General features: G+C 29.9%; 1 protein-coding gene across 1 annotated transcript in view; it reads right to left on the bottom strand.

The window, feature by feature from the left end:
• The window catches only part of LOC139492126 (uncharacterized), a 73145-nt gene that overhangs the window by 40957 nt on the left and 14403 nt on the right, over positions 1-17785 (bottom strand). Inside the window, exon 2 of the mRNA XM_071280264.1 lies at positions 2369-2440. Within this exon, the coding sequence (XP_071136365.1) occupies positions 2369-2440 (72 nt within the window). The remainder of the gene's footprint in view (positions 1-2368; positions 2441-17785) is intronic.

Raw genomic sequence — 17785 nt, 5'->3', positions numbered from 1 at the left:
TCTTAGTAAGAAAATTGGTTCAGTAGAACAAAAACTAAATCAATACGACAGGAAACAAGACACACATAAGGCAAAACTAGTTTATAGAATTATGGAACCGTGAAACATCGAAAGATTTTCTTTTGTGTTTTTTTTAATTGTTTTTAACGTAGTTCTGCATAAAGTTTATAATTGCATCAATGCAAACACATTGATTTAAAAAAAAAAAGAAAGAAAAACAAACGTTTATGTAAAAATTTACATGTTCAAGGTCGGCTATTTCAAAATTCTGTTATTTTTTTTGCATTATCAATGATTACTATAAATACAGTATTAAGTATCTCTGTGAACATGCTAACAACAGCTACGTCGATATCAATGTTTTTCTATTTAAATTCGGATCTTGTGAACATAATAATCAGACCCTAATTTCATATCGCGAGGACATTTTATTAAACTACATGAAGTAATTATGGTTTAAAAATAGTTTATATCTCTCATTCAGTGATTAACGACAACTCCTGCAAATGTGGAAACCATTTTAGAGCTTGAATGAAAACAACGATTTCAGTTTTATAATGTCTTTTTAACACAATCAGAACTTTAACGGTATAGATAAATAAGTGTATTTGAAAAATACACCTATATGGGTCAAGCAAACACACATAATATAACACTTATTAACACAGTAGTCAAGAATGACAAGTATAAGTATAAAAGGAAACAAACATAGATATTATAGTGTAACGTTCGACTTTGTTCTCATGTTTGCAAGTATGAAGATTGCTTCACAAGGTCACCAACTGCTGTCAAAAATTCGGACTCAGGATTTGAAATCTATTTTAGCTTGAAAAGTGGTTGAGAATTTGTATGAGCAGGTTTTATATTATCATTTTTTTAAACAACAGATCTCTCAAAATTGAGTAAAGTTTGCTATTTAGAAAAAATGGTACTCATGATCAAGATTATTATAAAATTTACATAACTTTTAGTTTCTAGGTATATTTCTATATCTTTCTGTTTTACTTCTAGGCTAATGTCACTCAACCGAAATTTAGATTAACTGTCTGGTTTTAAAGGGGGCTCTTTAATAAGTAATCCTCTAGTTTAACCTAATATTTTATTGGGATATTACGAAACAATTTTGAACTGTCAGTAATAAAAAAAAGTTTATTGAAGACCTGATTTGTGTAAACTACATGTATTATCTGTTTAAACTTCATTTTTATGGTATATTCAACTTTGCTATATGGTTGATCATAAGTTTCAAAATCTGCAGCATCTCATCCTGATTTTTGTTATATATTTAGAGCAAAACTAAACCAACTATGAATTTTGTCATTTTTCAAATTCATAGACTTCTTGTACCATTGGGTTAATATCATAGGTATGAAATTTCCAGAAATATAAAAAGCAATAATTGTTGATATGTTTTCTATATTAACTCATATCTTGTCGATAATACTAAAATCTGACAAAATGAAAGAAAAACATAATTCAGAAGGTTTTCTATTGTCTGATCACTTCAATAACATAAATCTAAATCCTTATTTTCTTATTTCTTAGAAATGAAGTCAGTGGAGACCATGGGTATGGGGGACAATTCTGAAAAATGTATTGGAAGTCATTAGTTTGTTCTTACCTAGCAGTAATTGAAACAGTGATGAAACTTTTATGTTGTATAGAATTTGTTATGAGAATGATGCAGGACGATCTAAGAAAATCGGACAAGCTAAAAAGGTAGAACATTAACTTTCATACATGAAATACTATTAAATCAAAACTATTTGAGGAGTTTTAAATTTAAATAATATCTTGGAATTTTTAATAAAAATTGAATTGGAAAAAAAAGAATTGCATAATGAAGTTATAATTTTTAGTGATTAGCTATAGGTTGATAGGCTGATAATACTTAAATGTGATTGTCATATTAGTTCGAACAGAATACAATTAATTCGAATTGAAGTAGTCCAAAGTGCAAAGATGTTGTTTTTCTGAAAATATGTTCTACTAATCAAAATTGTACAAATGTAAACCATCAAATCGATAATGGAATTCCGCATTAGTAAGGTTTGATTTCAATGTTGATAAGAAATATTTCATTTCTGCTAAAGTAAAGTATCGTTTCTTAAACGGATTCATGGTAACATCACAACTGACACAGTCATTCTAAGATATATGATCAATTGAATAGCACAAATCTGAACGTCTGTATTTTTGATTTCTTAAAAGTGTTACATGTTACACGAAATACCAAATTAATTGATACAAATTGAAAAACTTTTGTTGGATATTTTAAAGTTATTAAAAAAAGATAGACTAAATCAATGCGAGAGGAAACAAGCAAAAAACGAAGGCAAATTAGTTTTAGTAAAATCAAATTACTTACAAGGATTTTAGAGCCGTTAAACCCCGAAAGAGATTTACCTCTACTGTTGAAATTTGGTTATTGTTCAGCCACCTGCAAAATAATATTTTTGAAAAGTATGTATCTTAAAATCCAAAAATATATAACATGTTCAATGTCTGCTATAAAAACTTGGTCTTCAAACAATTTTACTATATAATCAAAATAAAATTTGAATACCTATATATATTTATCTTAGTGACCAAATTTAAAACAGCTATGTTGAAACCAATGTTCACATATCTTAATTCGGATCGTCTGACCTCGAGAATTTCGCACTGAATGAAAAATCAGAATTTAATCGTTATATAGCTACATTTGTTTATACATATTTATATTTAATTCTTTTTTTTTAATTGCCTTAAAAGACAAAATAGAAGAAAATTTCTTGGAAAAAGTCCAAAGTATAATGTTTTTGGTTGTTCTGAAAATATAAATATCAACTGAAGGTAGATAACCCCCAGAATGAGTATGGGTAATCACTTTCACAAACATATGTACAGTTTGTGTTCATTAGAATGTTGGGATTCAAACTTGACTAGCCAAGGTAAGTACACAAATGAACTCTTACAAATGTTAAATATCGCCCTTATATCATATATATGCATGCATCGTTTAAAGCCATATTATTGCAATTTGGTGGTTGTCTTTAGTTAGTTGAAAAATATTTTAATGCTCAAAAGAACAAATGAACCAAACACAAGGGTTCAACTTAGTCACTTTTCCCTAAAGCCTGTCGTTTGTTCCTGTCTGTCATGTTAGATTTTTTTGTTAATGGTAGTAATACTGATCCGGTAGTTTGTTTTCAATATTTTAATGTTGAACATGCTGCTGCATAGGGCTTTTTAAAGCTTACCATAAGTTTTGAAAATTAAGAAAAAATAGTACGGTAGTCTTTCTTCTTATCTTTCGTTTTTTCTATAGTTGATGTGTCATCTGCAGCACATCGCTGAATTTAACGGAGTTATTTCAGACAATTGGACAATTCTAAGCTATTTCAAAGAATGATCACGATAGCGGTAAGCAAACTCAAAGTATAATAAGCAGCTGAAATCATGGGATGCCATCCTGTCTAATCGATGTTGCCTTATATCCATTTTCAGTAAAACATATATAGCAGTTCATCAATTGACCGGATTCAATTGTTTTTTTGTTTTTTTTATTAATTCACGTTATAAGCACAACGACATAATATTTGCTCCTACTTCACTTAACATTATATATTACATTGTCAAGGGTAATTTCATGACTTCAGTTATAATGTCTGGTGTAAAAAAGAAAAAGTACATCTTTTCTGGGTTTTGTATTGAACAAAATGGCGAAGGAAGAATGTATCTGTGCCCAAATTGAACCGTCTTGATTCATTCTTGATTGTATCATTAAGTGCCGGACCACACCATGTATTCATTTAAAACCTGTAAAATATAGGTTTGTTTACCGTAATTTTCTATCATATCGACCTTGTTCACCTTAAGGATGTTAACGACTTAAACAAGAATTTTATCTTTTTAGTCCAATGTTAGCACATTATTCAAAGGTTTTCATGTATTGCTATATTCATATGTCGTACTTGTTTTTCGTTTTCTGTTTAAATACTTCATGCCTTAGTTCTCTCGTTTGAATTGTTTTACGTTCGTCATATCGGGGCCTTTCATAGCTTGTTATATGATAAAAACTAAAAACAATCCAGTTTGGAACCCATATACAAGATAAAATATTTTTTAATAAACCTTTTTTTTTTGTATCTGAACTTCTTATAACCTTTCTAAACCAACAATATCAGACAGAATGAAATGAAATTATGAGGTTTGAAAGTGAATGGGTGAACATTTGACCCGCATTTGCATAATTACGGTTATTTGCTGTGCACATAATGTTAAAATGGTATTGAAAAAAAAATCTTTATCCAGAATAATTGAAATATTTCAAAGTCTAAATTTAAGAGAAAGTAATAAATTGATAATGGGAGATATTAAATAGAGAGAAGAAAAGAACTATTCATTTTAAATATACAGAAATGAATAAAAAGAAAAATTAAGATCCTCTGTTAACAACGACAAAAAATGTAAACCAAGGCACAAATCAGAAAACGTTATATCAATATTTTGAAGTCATGAATCACAGAACGTTTAAGCATTAAACTGATTAAAAGTAAAATAACAAAAATACCCAACTCCGAAGAAAATTAAAAAACGGAAAGTTCCTAATCAAATGACAAAATCAAAAGATCAAACACATCAAAAGAACTTTAGTAGTCCTGACTTGGTACAAGCATTTGCTTACGTAGAAAATGGTGAATTAAACCAACTATCAGGTGCTATCAATCAAAATCTAACAACAAATAAAATTTGATACGTATTCGGTTCTGTGTTAACATGTATTATGTTTTGAAATGCACTCATTGTTAAAGTACAAAGTCTCTTGAACCTATGTTAATAGCAAATTTAAATTGTTAAACTATAAGATGTATAATGCACAGGGTAATGAATGACATAATTTCCTCAATCATTTGCCAATTAACAACCACAAGGTTGTTGCCCTGTGTCCATTTTCAACACAAAGTCATTAATTGACCGGATTGAATTGTTTTTATGCAATAAGTAATCCAGTTGAATCAATGTTTATTTCGAGTACGATTACATTCGGTTAAATAAATTTACACTTTTAAGTCGAGTTTCTTTCAATTAATTGACGTTATAAACGCAACGACACATTATTTGCTTCTACTTCACTTAAAACTATATATAACATTGTGAAGAGTAATTTTGTGACTTCATTTGAAATGTCAGGTGTTAAAAAGAAAAAGAAATCTTTTTCCGGGTTTTCATGGAATAACAATTGAGTAGTATGTGTGTCCTTATCAACTGACTTGATTCATTCTTGTTTGTATCATTAAGTGAAGGACCACACCATGTATTCATTACAAACCTACATAATATAGTTTCGTTCACCGTCACGTCGTTTAAATAATTACGAGCACGTGCTGTTTTTGCAAAGTCCTGGTTATTTATTTCCCGCACTTTTACCTGTTTGTTTACAGTGCGTGAGTGTAATCTATGTCTATCTGACAACGTGGGGTCGATTAAGTTTATCAAAAGATGTATTTGTTTCTAGCAGCTTAACGTTTACTAAACGATAGTCATCGATGACAAAATTTCGGGTTTGAAACAAATGCACTTTAAGTCTTTTTCAGTGATTGTTTGTGCACAACTCTTGTTTTGAGATTTGAAACAAATTTTGATCAACAAAATTAGTTTTTTCCTAAACCATGTAAACCATATAATGCTACTTGTAGTTTTCCAGATAATATTACATGTATTAGATGTTATCAAAATTTATTCTAAAAGGTTTGATATTGATCATCTTATTTTGTTAAGAATTTGACTTCCTTTCTCAATTTTATTGTTTAATTACTTTCATTTTTTTAAATGTCATTTGCATGATTATTAGTTTCATTTAATAATGCAAACAAACAATTGAATACAATGTACATCATGTACATTAACCTTTTACTTAAAAAAACAATAATTAAAATTGTGTTTATTCAAAATGCTTGTCAATAACTTTATCTTTGATTTTTTGCCATTTCTACTCAAGATTCATACCAAGAAGAAATTAAAAGAATAAGAACCAAAAATCTAATGAAAAAAAAACATACAAAAATGAAAAAAATAAAATAAAATGAAAGGCAAAAAAAAAATAATAATAACAAGAGAATAAATGAATTCAAATTGTTCATGGTTCCCCAAAGTCTGTCGTTTGTTCCTCTCTGTTATGTTAGATTTTTTTGTTAATATTGAACAGGTTGCTGCATGGGGCGTTTAAAAGCTTAACATAAGTTTAGCAAATTGTGGAAATAGTACGGAAGTGTTTCTTTTTTGGTCTATAGATGATGTGTCATTAGTATTCATACATGCATCAAATGTTACTTCATGCAACTTCAAAGCTATTTCAAAGAATGGTCAAAATAGCGGTAAGCAAACTCAAAGTCTAATAAGCAGCTGAAATCCTGGGATGCCATCTTGTCTAATCTTGCGGACGACCAAGATGATTATTATGAAAATTCAGCACTGTTTCATATTAGTAAATGCTGCTGCTGTTTTTCTGTTTTTCCTTGATATTTTTCATAAAACAAGCAATTGTTGTTTTGTTTAATTAATACGAACTATAAATATAAGTCAAAAAATATTTAGAGCAATCATGTTCAGAATCCATATAAAAGGCCACGCCGATTTAATTCTTTGTTCGACGTACCCACCCGCACATATTTTGTTCTAAATAATTTTTTTTCAAATATGGTTCTTAGGTGTTTCTCGTTTTATATCTAGATTAGACCGTTGGTTTTCCTGTTTAAATTTTTAAAAACTATTAATTTTTGGGCCCTTTATAGCTTGAAGTGCGGTGTGAGCCAATGTTTCGTGTTGAAGGCAGTACTTTGACCTGTAATTGTTAACTTTAAATACATTGTTACCTGGATGGATAGATGTCTCATTGGTACTCATACCACATCTTATTTATATACAAGTTGCCAAATGGACAAAGAACAAAAATGAGAACAACAAAACGATGGAGACACAGACAACCAACATATAACACAAAAAACTAAAAAGTACACACATCAACGAACATCACGAACGCCTAAAAAATGGGGATGAACTCATGTGTTCCGGAAGAATGAGCAGTTCTTGCTTCTTGCAAGACACATGATGTGTTGCTAGTTATGAGTCATGACTAGTGAGTGAGGAAAGACATCTATGACAATGCACTGGAAATCATTTTGTTGCAGTTTAAATAAGTATTGAATTATTCAGTTCAAAATCTGATGTCCTAAGAAAGTAACAGTAATACAAGACGTCATAAATATGCTGCAATTAAAATTGGTCTACAGGGAAATAAACGCTTCATCAGTTGATAAATTAAAGAAATGTCAAAGTTCAAGTGGTAAATCAAGTTTTGAAATATTGTCAGAACCTATGATTTTGTGTTTAAAAAAAAATATTGTCGCTCGCCTTTATATGTTGACTTTTCAAGCTTCGCCTCAAAAACTTGCATGTGAAATTTATTTTTATTAAAACTTTCAAATCGCTCCCTTTGCCCTATTTCTGGAGTGGAAACATCCGTAGAACAAGAAATTAAATTGGTGTAGCCCAAGTAATATATTTTTGATAAAACTTTTCCTATATCTAAACTCCTCATAGCCTATATATCACAACAATATCAAACAGATTTTTTAATAACACTAGAATGTTTTGAAGTGAATATGTGAACCTTTGACCCGTATTAACATAGTTTCTGTTATATGTTGTACATACAATAATAACATGGTATTGAAAAAAAAACACACTATCCCGATTAATTGAAATATCTTAAAGTTTTAAAATGTAGATAGAATATATAATTGATGACGAAAGATAAAACATAGGAAGAAGTGAAGAACTATGCATTTAAGATTTACACAAAAATAATAAACAAATGTTAAGGTCCTAATGTGAACAACGGAAAAAAAATGTTAATTATAGTGCTAATCAGAAAATTTCATTTAAATATTTAGAAGTCATTAATTGCAATAATCACCTATCAGATACTATTGCTAAAAATCTAATAACAAATAAAAAGTTGAGATGAATTTGGTTTTACATTCAAATTTGTGATGTTTTTAAAATCCACTCATTGTTAAAAAGTCGCTTGTACCTATTTTTTTCTAGCAAATTTAAATGGTTAAACAATAAGATATGAAATGCACAGGGTAAAGAATGACGAATATTTGCAAATCAACAGCCACAAGGTTGCTGACTTATATCCATTTCCAATAAAACATAATATATAACAGTTCATCAATTGACCGGATTGAATTGTTTTGATTTTTTTTTTTGTGCATACATTAATCCAGTTTACGAGTACGAGTACGCTTACATTCTGTAAACATACGAGTTATTTTTTATTAAGGGCATCCGATACAGTTTCAAGAGAGTTAACTCTTTTCGCGACGTTAAGCGTTCGAATTCCCACAATACGTAACTTTTAGCGGGACGTAATGCGTGTAATTATCCGTAATAAGAAACGTATTGTGGATTTTTCGATACTCCAATTTCTGTTTCTAATTTCTGCTTTTGATTTTAACAGGATAACAGTCTAATAAAATCATAAGAAATAAAACACATTACTGTTTTTGTGAGATCTTCAACAAAATATCGTATAATTATCAATCTCAAGATGACTGACCCTTTTGGTGTTACCAATATAATGCAAGTCAATTGTCATTTTTCATATGAGGAAGTCGCTACCATAAATGCCAGCTAAATACCAATACTATGCCCTATGCATTGATTGATTGTTGGTTTATTAACGTCCAGTGGCAAATATTTCATGCAAAAATTTTAACGGGACGTTGTATGGTATAAAAATGTCCGGCGTCCGTCTGTCTGTCGTAAACTAAAACAGGGGTGTTTTTTCACAGTCCGCGCTGTATCTCATAAACGATTATTATTATTGCATGATTCAAATTTTGTTTTTAGAGTTATTGAGTTTATGTAAAAAAAGAGGGGTTTTCACATGTATCCCAGAAACTATAATGATAAGTATTGCATAAAAAAATCACATACTTGTTAGTTAAATTATTCTTCAGATCTGTATATTCTTTCGTGATGATTTTTTTATTTATTTTTAAGTTCTCATTGATTTTTTATTGAGCTTCAATTTGGTATCATAGAAACATGTTGTGATATACAACTTCCTTGTGAGAAAGAACAAGTCAGAATATACTTCGAATAACTTCCTGTACAATCCCCGTGTTATCTAAAAACACATGTATTGTTTTTTCATGAAATGACGGGCATATCATGCTCGTAGCGCAGCTGTTTTACAAATATATTAGAGAAATGACGGAATGACAGAAAATATGATGCAATTTCCAACATAATTAATACTTCCGAATGGCATAACTCTTTTCAAGAATAGTTGATATGCACTGATTTACTAACGTGTCCATACATTATCAGTTTTACAGACTGCAAGAATTGTACACTTGAACAATCTAATTAACCATAAGGACCGGATGCACAGACAGAGTAATGAACGCGTCGCGCTGTGGTAAAAAAACTAAATACATTACCAATGAAATAACGCATAGGTAAAATGTCCACTCCTCTCGCTATTAATTCAAGTATGCCAGCGACGTCGTGCACTTTAACGCTAACTGTGAGGTTACAAAGGGGTGGACGCAATTTTAAGGATAAATCGCGTTTAGCATAGAATCCAGGACGGTGACAATATATAACCAATTTATATTGTGTAAATTTAGATGTGGAAGTCACAGATTACCTATCGAGACGGGAAGATGGAATAACATATCAAGAAATGATAGGTTGTACCATCTTTGCGAATCAAGAGAAGTAGGTGATGCATATCATTATGTTATGTCATGTAATGCTCTAAATCAAGAAAGAAAGAGGTTGTTACCATACTATTGTACTCTTCGTCCAAATATTTATAAATATCAACAATTGATGAGCTCTAATAATTATATTGCTCTTGAAAAACTTTGTAGATTTATAAAAATTATAAATGTGAGGGTCACTCCTCCTGGTTAGTTTGTAATTTAATGTTTATGTTTGTATTGTTCACATGTGCTTCAATATTTAATGTAATTGTTTATATATTCTCTGCAACTATGCAATTTGTAGTTGATGAGAAATAAAATTCATTCACATATATTTTTTATTTGAGATTTGGAGAAAGCATGACAAAATGCAGTTTATGCAGAAAAATGATAAAAATGACATTTTCAGAAACACTTTATTTCCATATTTTTGGGATTTAAAAAATGCCACTTTGAGCATCTGGTCCATAATTTCAAGCAAAGCTTGAATAATTGTATAGTCATTCGTGTAGGGATTTATTTTTTCCCTTATTGTCACTTATCATAGCTTCAAATTGAACCCGATATTAATAATTTAAGACGAAGAATATTTGTTCCAAAATTTTTATAACATTGCCTACCTTTTTTACAAAATTGCACAAATCCCCAATTTTCAGCCTCAATTTTCTCGAAAACGAGCACGGTGACCGATGTTTAATTTTGTGTTTTATTTTATAACTCGTCAAGGCCTACAACATATTTCAAAACTATAAAAATGACATTATATCGAGAAACTGTATCGGATACCCTTAATTGACGTTATAAGGACAACGACACATGTTTTACTCCTCCTTCACTTAAAACTGTATTTTACATGGTCAAGGGTGATTTCGTGACTTCAGTTAAAATGTCTAGTGCAAAAAAGAAGAAATTTTGTTTCCGGTTTTACATGGGACAAAATGGAGAAGGAAGAATGTATCCTACTTCACTTAAAACTATATTTTACATGGACAAGGGTGATTTCGTGACCTCAGTTAAAATGTTGTGTGCAAACAAGAAAAAGAAATTATGTTTCCGACTTTGCATTGTACAAAATGGAGAAGAAAGAATGTATCTGTCCCTAATGAACTGACATGATTTATTATTTTTTGTATCATTACGTGAAGGATCAAGCCATGTATTCCTTAAAGATCTACATGATATAGGTAGGTTTGCCGTCATTTTCTGTCCTCTCTGCCTTTAATGCTTTAAAGACCTCCCCAGGAAGTTAATCCTTCTAGTCGAATGTTAGCACACACTTCAAAGGCTGTCATTTATTGCTAATTCAGGCCATAGTTTCTCGTTTGAATTGTTTTACATTCATCATGTCGGGGTCTTTTATAGTTTACTTTGCGGTATTGGATTTGCTCATTGTTGAAGACCGTATAGTGATCTAAAAGTTCCAACTATTAAATTAGTCACAAATTTATCAGGATATTCTTTTCATCTTTGCTCCAATTAACTATCTTGTCACAAAAAGAAATGAGGAAATATCTCCATCGACCAAAGGTATATCACCTAGGGGCTATTATCTAATCAATTACATACATCTTAATGTTTTTAATATTTACTTTTACAAATGGTACCAACTAGAATTAAAAAGAAATGTATGCACTTCTCTAAAACTTGTGCATATATCTTATTAAAAACCCTACAGTAGGAAAAAATAGAAATAACCTAAGACATTAAGTAGCTTCATACAATATATATGCTAGTTTTGGGGTAAAATATAAATCAGTCAGTTGAAAACAGTACAATGTTTATGTTGTTCTGAAAAGGTGAAATACTAATCGTTATCATCGGATTAATAAAGGCACTCCTCTTTTAGAAGATTTAGTTTCAGTAATGATCAAAAAGTTTGTCATTCCTGGCCCAGTTAACTATTGTATCATAAAATCATACTGGTCAACCTTTCCATAGACAACATTTAGATGAGCTTAAATGATCTGATCTATGCAATTGCATTAATTTAAACGGCCATCTTTTATATCTTTTTTTAAATAACAAAAATAAAAAGACGTGATATGATTGCCAATGAAAGAAAAAGTAAAATAACAAAAAAAAAACTCCAAGGAAAAGTCAAATCGGAGCGTCTCAAATGACAAAATGAAAAGCTCAAACATATCATACAAATGGAAAACTATGATGAATGTAAAACAATTCAAACGAGAAAACTAACGACATTATGTGTGAAATTAATCAAACAAAATTTAAACGATATTTAACCATCTTTGGAAAAATTGCTAAAAGTTCTCAAAATGATATAAAACTGAATTTTTGCTTTCATAAAAAATGTATTTGACTTAAAAGAAATAAAAAGAGCAGGTGATTTAATGCAATAGCTCAGCAGCAACATATGGGTAATTATAATTCGATTTGTCTGTCGGTAACTACAAAACCTCAATATACACAAAACAACGTTGACAATAATGGGTTAACAGAAGTGCAGTATATCTGTTTAAAAAGCAAAGATTTTACTGTTCCGATAATGTGGATTTCAGATAAAAAAAATATACTTATTCATAGCACCAGATTGCTAATGCTTTAACTTTTTTTTGCAAAATTTTCTATCAATATCAATACAAATTCTGTCAATTTCTCAATTAAACGTTTTATTCTAAAAAGGTACAGGGTAATATCAGCATTTAGAACATTTCATATCATCTGTAGCTATCTTGTTAATTCATTATCATTAATCTCAACTTCCTTACATTTTATTTCTTGAAAATGGTACACTTAAGATGTAATACCAAATCATATTTGAAAACCTTTGTAGGAAATTAAAAATGTTTTCAAAGAGATGAATTAGATTTTTCAAAAGGCAAACCAGCAACACATGAAGGCAAATTATGTTTTGTGGAATCCAATTACTTACAGTATTTCCAGAGCTGTCAAATTTTTAAAGATATTGACATCCATCATTGTTATTCGGTTGTATCCCAAGTGCCTGTAAAAAAAAATGAAACGAATTTCTGCATCAATTCTGTCATATTCATAAATGGAAACATACTAACATTTAAAAAAGAAGACCAATGGTAGTGAAATACATCTGTCAAAAACTTGATAAAATATTGCTCACATACTGACAAATGTTTTGTACAAGGAATAGCCTAATTCAGGTTTGACTTCGATATTTTATGTTTAATATAGCATGTTTTAGGTCTCCGATAAAATCTTCACTAATCTGGTCTTTTTGTAGCTTTATTTCTAAAAAGACGAATTTAAGTACACAAAAACTTCTTAAAGTTCAATAATGTGCATGTACTGTAAGATGCAGGGTAACCTCTTCCTTGACAATAATTATATGGACTAAAGCTATCTTATCTATTCAATTACATCAATTTAAATAACTTTTTTTAGTTCTTTAAACTGGTATATGTTAAACGTTATAGCAAATAAATTATAAACGATATTTAAACATCTTTAGGAAAATTGCAAACAAATAATAAAAATACCGACTATAAATATTGCTCTAACAAAAACTTATTTTACTTTGAAAAAAAAAGAGAAAAAAAGGATACGGGTGATATAATAAGACTGTAAACCAGCAACATATAGGAACCTTTGTAAATGGGTTGGTCTCTAGATACATTGTATCTACAAAATAATAAATCCTTATGTCTGCATTACATTTATGAATAAAATGTTTTTAAACCGATTCATTAAATCATTGCAACAGCAAACCAGCATCTAGCGAATGCAAATTATGTTTAAGGGAAACACGTTACTTACAGTTTTGTAAGTGCGGTCAAACCTTTTAATGTATGTCCAACTTTTTAATTCAATTGTTGCGCAGAATTGTCTTGTAATATATACGTATTAGTTAATACCTTTTTCTTATGAAATGAAATCCTCTTGATTACCTTTAGATAATGCAAAATACAAGACAGGCCGAATTAAGACGACTTTAGGCAGTCTTGTCATTTAATTAAAAAATTCAAAAGAAAAATTCAGCACGAAAACTCCCTTATCAAATAACATAATCAAAAGCTCATACACATCACACATCGATCTAAACGTCCTTATATTTGATTTCTAGAAAACTGTACACTTTGCATGTAATACTGAAATAGATTGAAACACATTGACAAATCCAAGTTGAAAAATTTCGAAATGGTTATAAGACGAAAAGCTGAATAATTGTGAAAGCAAACCAGGAACACATCAAGGAAATTGATTTCTGCAGAAACATGTAACCGTCAAACTTTTTTTTTTTGGTATTTGATTGTTAAAGAAATAAATGTTATCAATGCGAGAGCAAAACATCAACACAGGAAGACATTTTTTTTTTCAGAATCAAGTTACTTATAATGTTGTGAGAGCCGTCAAACCTCGAAAGAGATTTACTTCTAGAGATGTGATTTGGTTGTTTTCATATCTTCTCCAGTGAAATATCTTGTCCTAAGCAGATACAAGGTAACATCACCACTAAGAACATTGCATATCATATTAAGCTATTTTATGAATTCAATATCATAAACTTAACGTCCTTGTCATTGATTTCTTGAATCAAGTACGTATTAATGTTATACAAAATTGGTTTTTAAATCCTTGTGTTCAAAGAGCAATACTGTATAATCAATGATTACTATGTATACAACCACAAATTTCTTTGTGAACACGCTAAAAACAGCTACGTTGATATCAGTGTCGGATCTTCTGAACACGATATTAAACCTCTCATTTCATATCACTCGGATATTTGATTGAACTACATGGAATAATAATGGTCTATCAATGGATTGCCTTTTTTTCATTCATTCATTAGCAACAACGTCTGCAAATTCAAATACCATTTTAGAGCTTGAATGAAAAAAGTATGATTTTAGTTTTACAATGTCACTCGATAAGAATCATAATTTCATAGGTTTAGATAAATAAGTTTATTTGAAAACTACATACAAATAGGTCAAACAAACTCACACACTATAACATTTAGTAACACAATAGTAAAAATTTACAAGTAAAAGCATACAAAATACCAAACATATATATGATAGTGTAACTTTCTGCAGACTTTGATCTCATTTTTGCAAGTATGAAGATTGCATTATAAAGTCATCAACTGCCACCATCGAAGTTTCGAAGTCAGGATTTGAAATTTGTTGTAGCTTGAAAAGTGGTTGAAAATTTGTATAGGCAGCTTTTATATTATTATTTCTAAAACAGCAGATCTCCTTAAGTTAATTTAAGTTTGTAATCTAGAAAACATGGTATGCATGATCAAGGTATTATAAAATATACACAACTTTGGTTTCTAGGTATATTTCTTTATTTTTCTGATTTACTTCTAAGCTAATTTCATTTAACCGAAATTTAGTGATCAATTGTCTGGTTTTAGAAAGTTATTCTCTAGGTTTATCTCGTTTTTTTTTTCTATTCCAAAAAGAAAGTTTACTGAAGACCTGATTTGTGAAAACGTCATGTGTTATCTGTTTAAACTTCATCCTTATGAAATATTAAATTTTGCAATATGGTTGATTATAAGTTTCAAAATCTGAAGCATCTAATCCTGCTTTTTGTTATATATTAAGAGCAAAACAATACCAACTATGAACTTTGTCAGCATACAACGATTTATTAAATTCATAGGCTTCTTGTAACATAGGGTTAATTTCATTGGTATGACATCTCCAGAAATATAAATAGCAATAATTGTATATATGTTTTCTATATTAACTTGTATCTTGTCGATAATACTAAAATCTGATCAACTAAAAGATAGACAGAATTCAGAAAACTTTCAGATGTCTGATCACTTCAAAAACATAAATCTAGTTCGTATTTCTTGTTTGCTTGGAAATGATAACGAAGTAAGGGGTAGATTAAGGGTATAGAAGATAAATATGACAAATGTATTGGAAGTTCTTTGTCCGTTTTAATCTAGCAGTAATTGAAACAAAGATCAACATTAATGTTGACATCAACACAATAGGTTATGAGAATGATACAGGACCATCTAAGAAAATCGGACAAGTTAGACTTTACCAAGAATGCAAATAAAGTAATGCATAGTTTTTACAAGATAAAAAAACAAAAGCTGAAAAGGTAGAACATTAACTATCATACATGAAATACTTCAATGATTACAAATTATTTCTAAATATGATAATAACAGCTGCGTCGAAATCAGTGTTTGTATATTTTATTTCGAATCTTCTAAACACGATAAGGAAACACCTATTTCATATCGCCCAATGTTTTGATTAAACTACCTAAAGTAATAGTGGTTTAAAAATAGTTTGTCTTTCTCATTCAGTAATTAACAACTGCTTCAAATGTGTATACAGTGGCGAATCCAGCCATTTGAAAAAGGGGAGTTCCCAACCCAGGACAAAGGAGGGGGGCCAACTATATATCCCCATTCAATTGCATTGATCGTCTAAAAAAGAAGGGTTCCGACCCCCGGAACCCTCCCCCTGGATCCGCCACTGGTATACCATTTTAACATGTTTAAAGCTTGAATGAAAACAATAGGATTTTAGTTTTATAATGTCTGTTTAACTCGATCAGAATCATAATTTTATCGGTATACATTAATACGTTTATTTGAAAATTACACATATATGGGTCAAGCAAAAACACAATATATAGCACTTAATAACACCACAAAATTCAATAAATTGCAAAAATAAGCATACAAAAAAAAAACAAAAAAAAAACATATATATTATAGTGTAACGTTCGATAAACTTTTATCTCGCTTTTACAAGTATGCTTTACAAAGTCATCAACTGCTGTCAAAGATTAAGAGTCAGAATTTGAAATCAATTTTAGCTTGAAAAATGGTCGATAATTCGTTTAAGGTGGCTCACCCAAATAGTGACCCCCCGGTAGAATTTTTTTATTTTCACATATTCTGTAGATTGTTTTATGCTGAATCCAAAAATGCAAAGAAAAAAGGGGGTCACCAGGCTCTTTTTCTCCTCAAATTGAAGCGAAATGTGCGATTTTGACCCTATTTCCAAACATGCCCACCCTTCCAACAATAACCGTTACATCAAATTCAAAGACTTTTAAAACCAGTATGATTTTTATGTGAAAAAACATAAGAATTTGAAATGTAAACCTTTCCCTTGGTTGTTTTTGACTTAAAAATCCTTTTATTTTCAGATTAAAGTCTAAATTTTGCATTTTCTAATTTTAGTTTAAGGCAAAAAAATATTGGTTTAATCGATTTTGCGTAAAATTTCCCCGGTAGATTTTTTTTTAAAAACAGATATGTCAAAGCTATGAACTTCTCGAACATTTTAAGGTGAAATAAAATGGGGGTCACCAGGCTTTTAAAAAAGTTACGAGCTTTTGTTTAACCCCTCTACCCCATAAGGTCTGATTTCATTGCATTCCATTAATTACTTAATTGTGAATTCTTTATTGATGGCTTTAATAAAATAATGTTTGTAATTATATCAATAAACGATTGCTGAATATTATGGAAAGCCAACGGGGTCAAACTTCTTAATTCGTAACTTGTCAATTCGTAACTTGTAACTGTGCAATTTCTAAATTGTTAATTCGTAAATTGTTAATTTGTAACTTGTTATTGTGAAATTCATAATGCTTAATTCGTAAATTGTCAATTTGTAACTTGAACCTTTGTAGTTTCAACATTCTTAATCGGTAAATTGTCAGTTTGTTACTTGTAACTGTGCAATTTCATCATAATGCTTCATTCGTAAATTGTCGATCTTTGTATCAAATTTCAACATTCTTCATTTGTTAATTGTCAATTTGTAACTTGTAGATTTCAAAATTCTTTATTGGAAAATTGTCTTTTTGTATATTGATGTTTTGTAACTTGTAACATGTGACTTGTCGATTCGTGAATTGTCGATGTGTGAAATGTCGAAGTGTTAAATGTCATCGTTGTATTATGCTAACGATCATTATGACGACAGATGGCGCTCGGGTTCTTCTTTGGTGTATAATCCTCCTGTAAGTCGGAGTACCTCCATGTGGAATATATACCTAAGTAATTTTAATCCATTGATTACTGCAAATGC

Source organism: Mytilus edulis, chromosome 10 (assembly GCF_963676685.1).
Source record: "Mytilus edulis chromosome 10, xbMytEdul2.2, whole genome shotgun sequence".
Taxonomy (NCBI): domain Eukaryota; kingdom Metazoa; phylum Mollusca; class Bivalvia; order Mytilida; family Mytilidae; genus Mytilus; species Mytilus edulis.
Note: the sequence above shows the minus strand (reverse complement) of the source record. Positions and strands in the feature narration are given on the sequence as shown.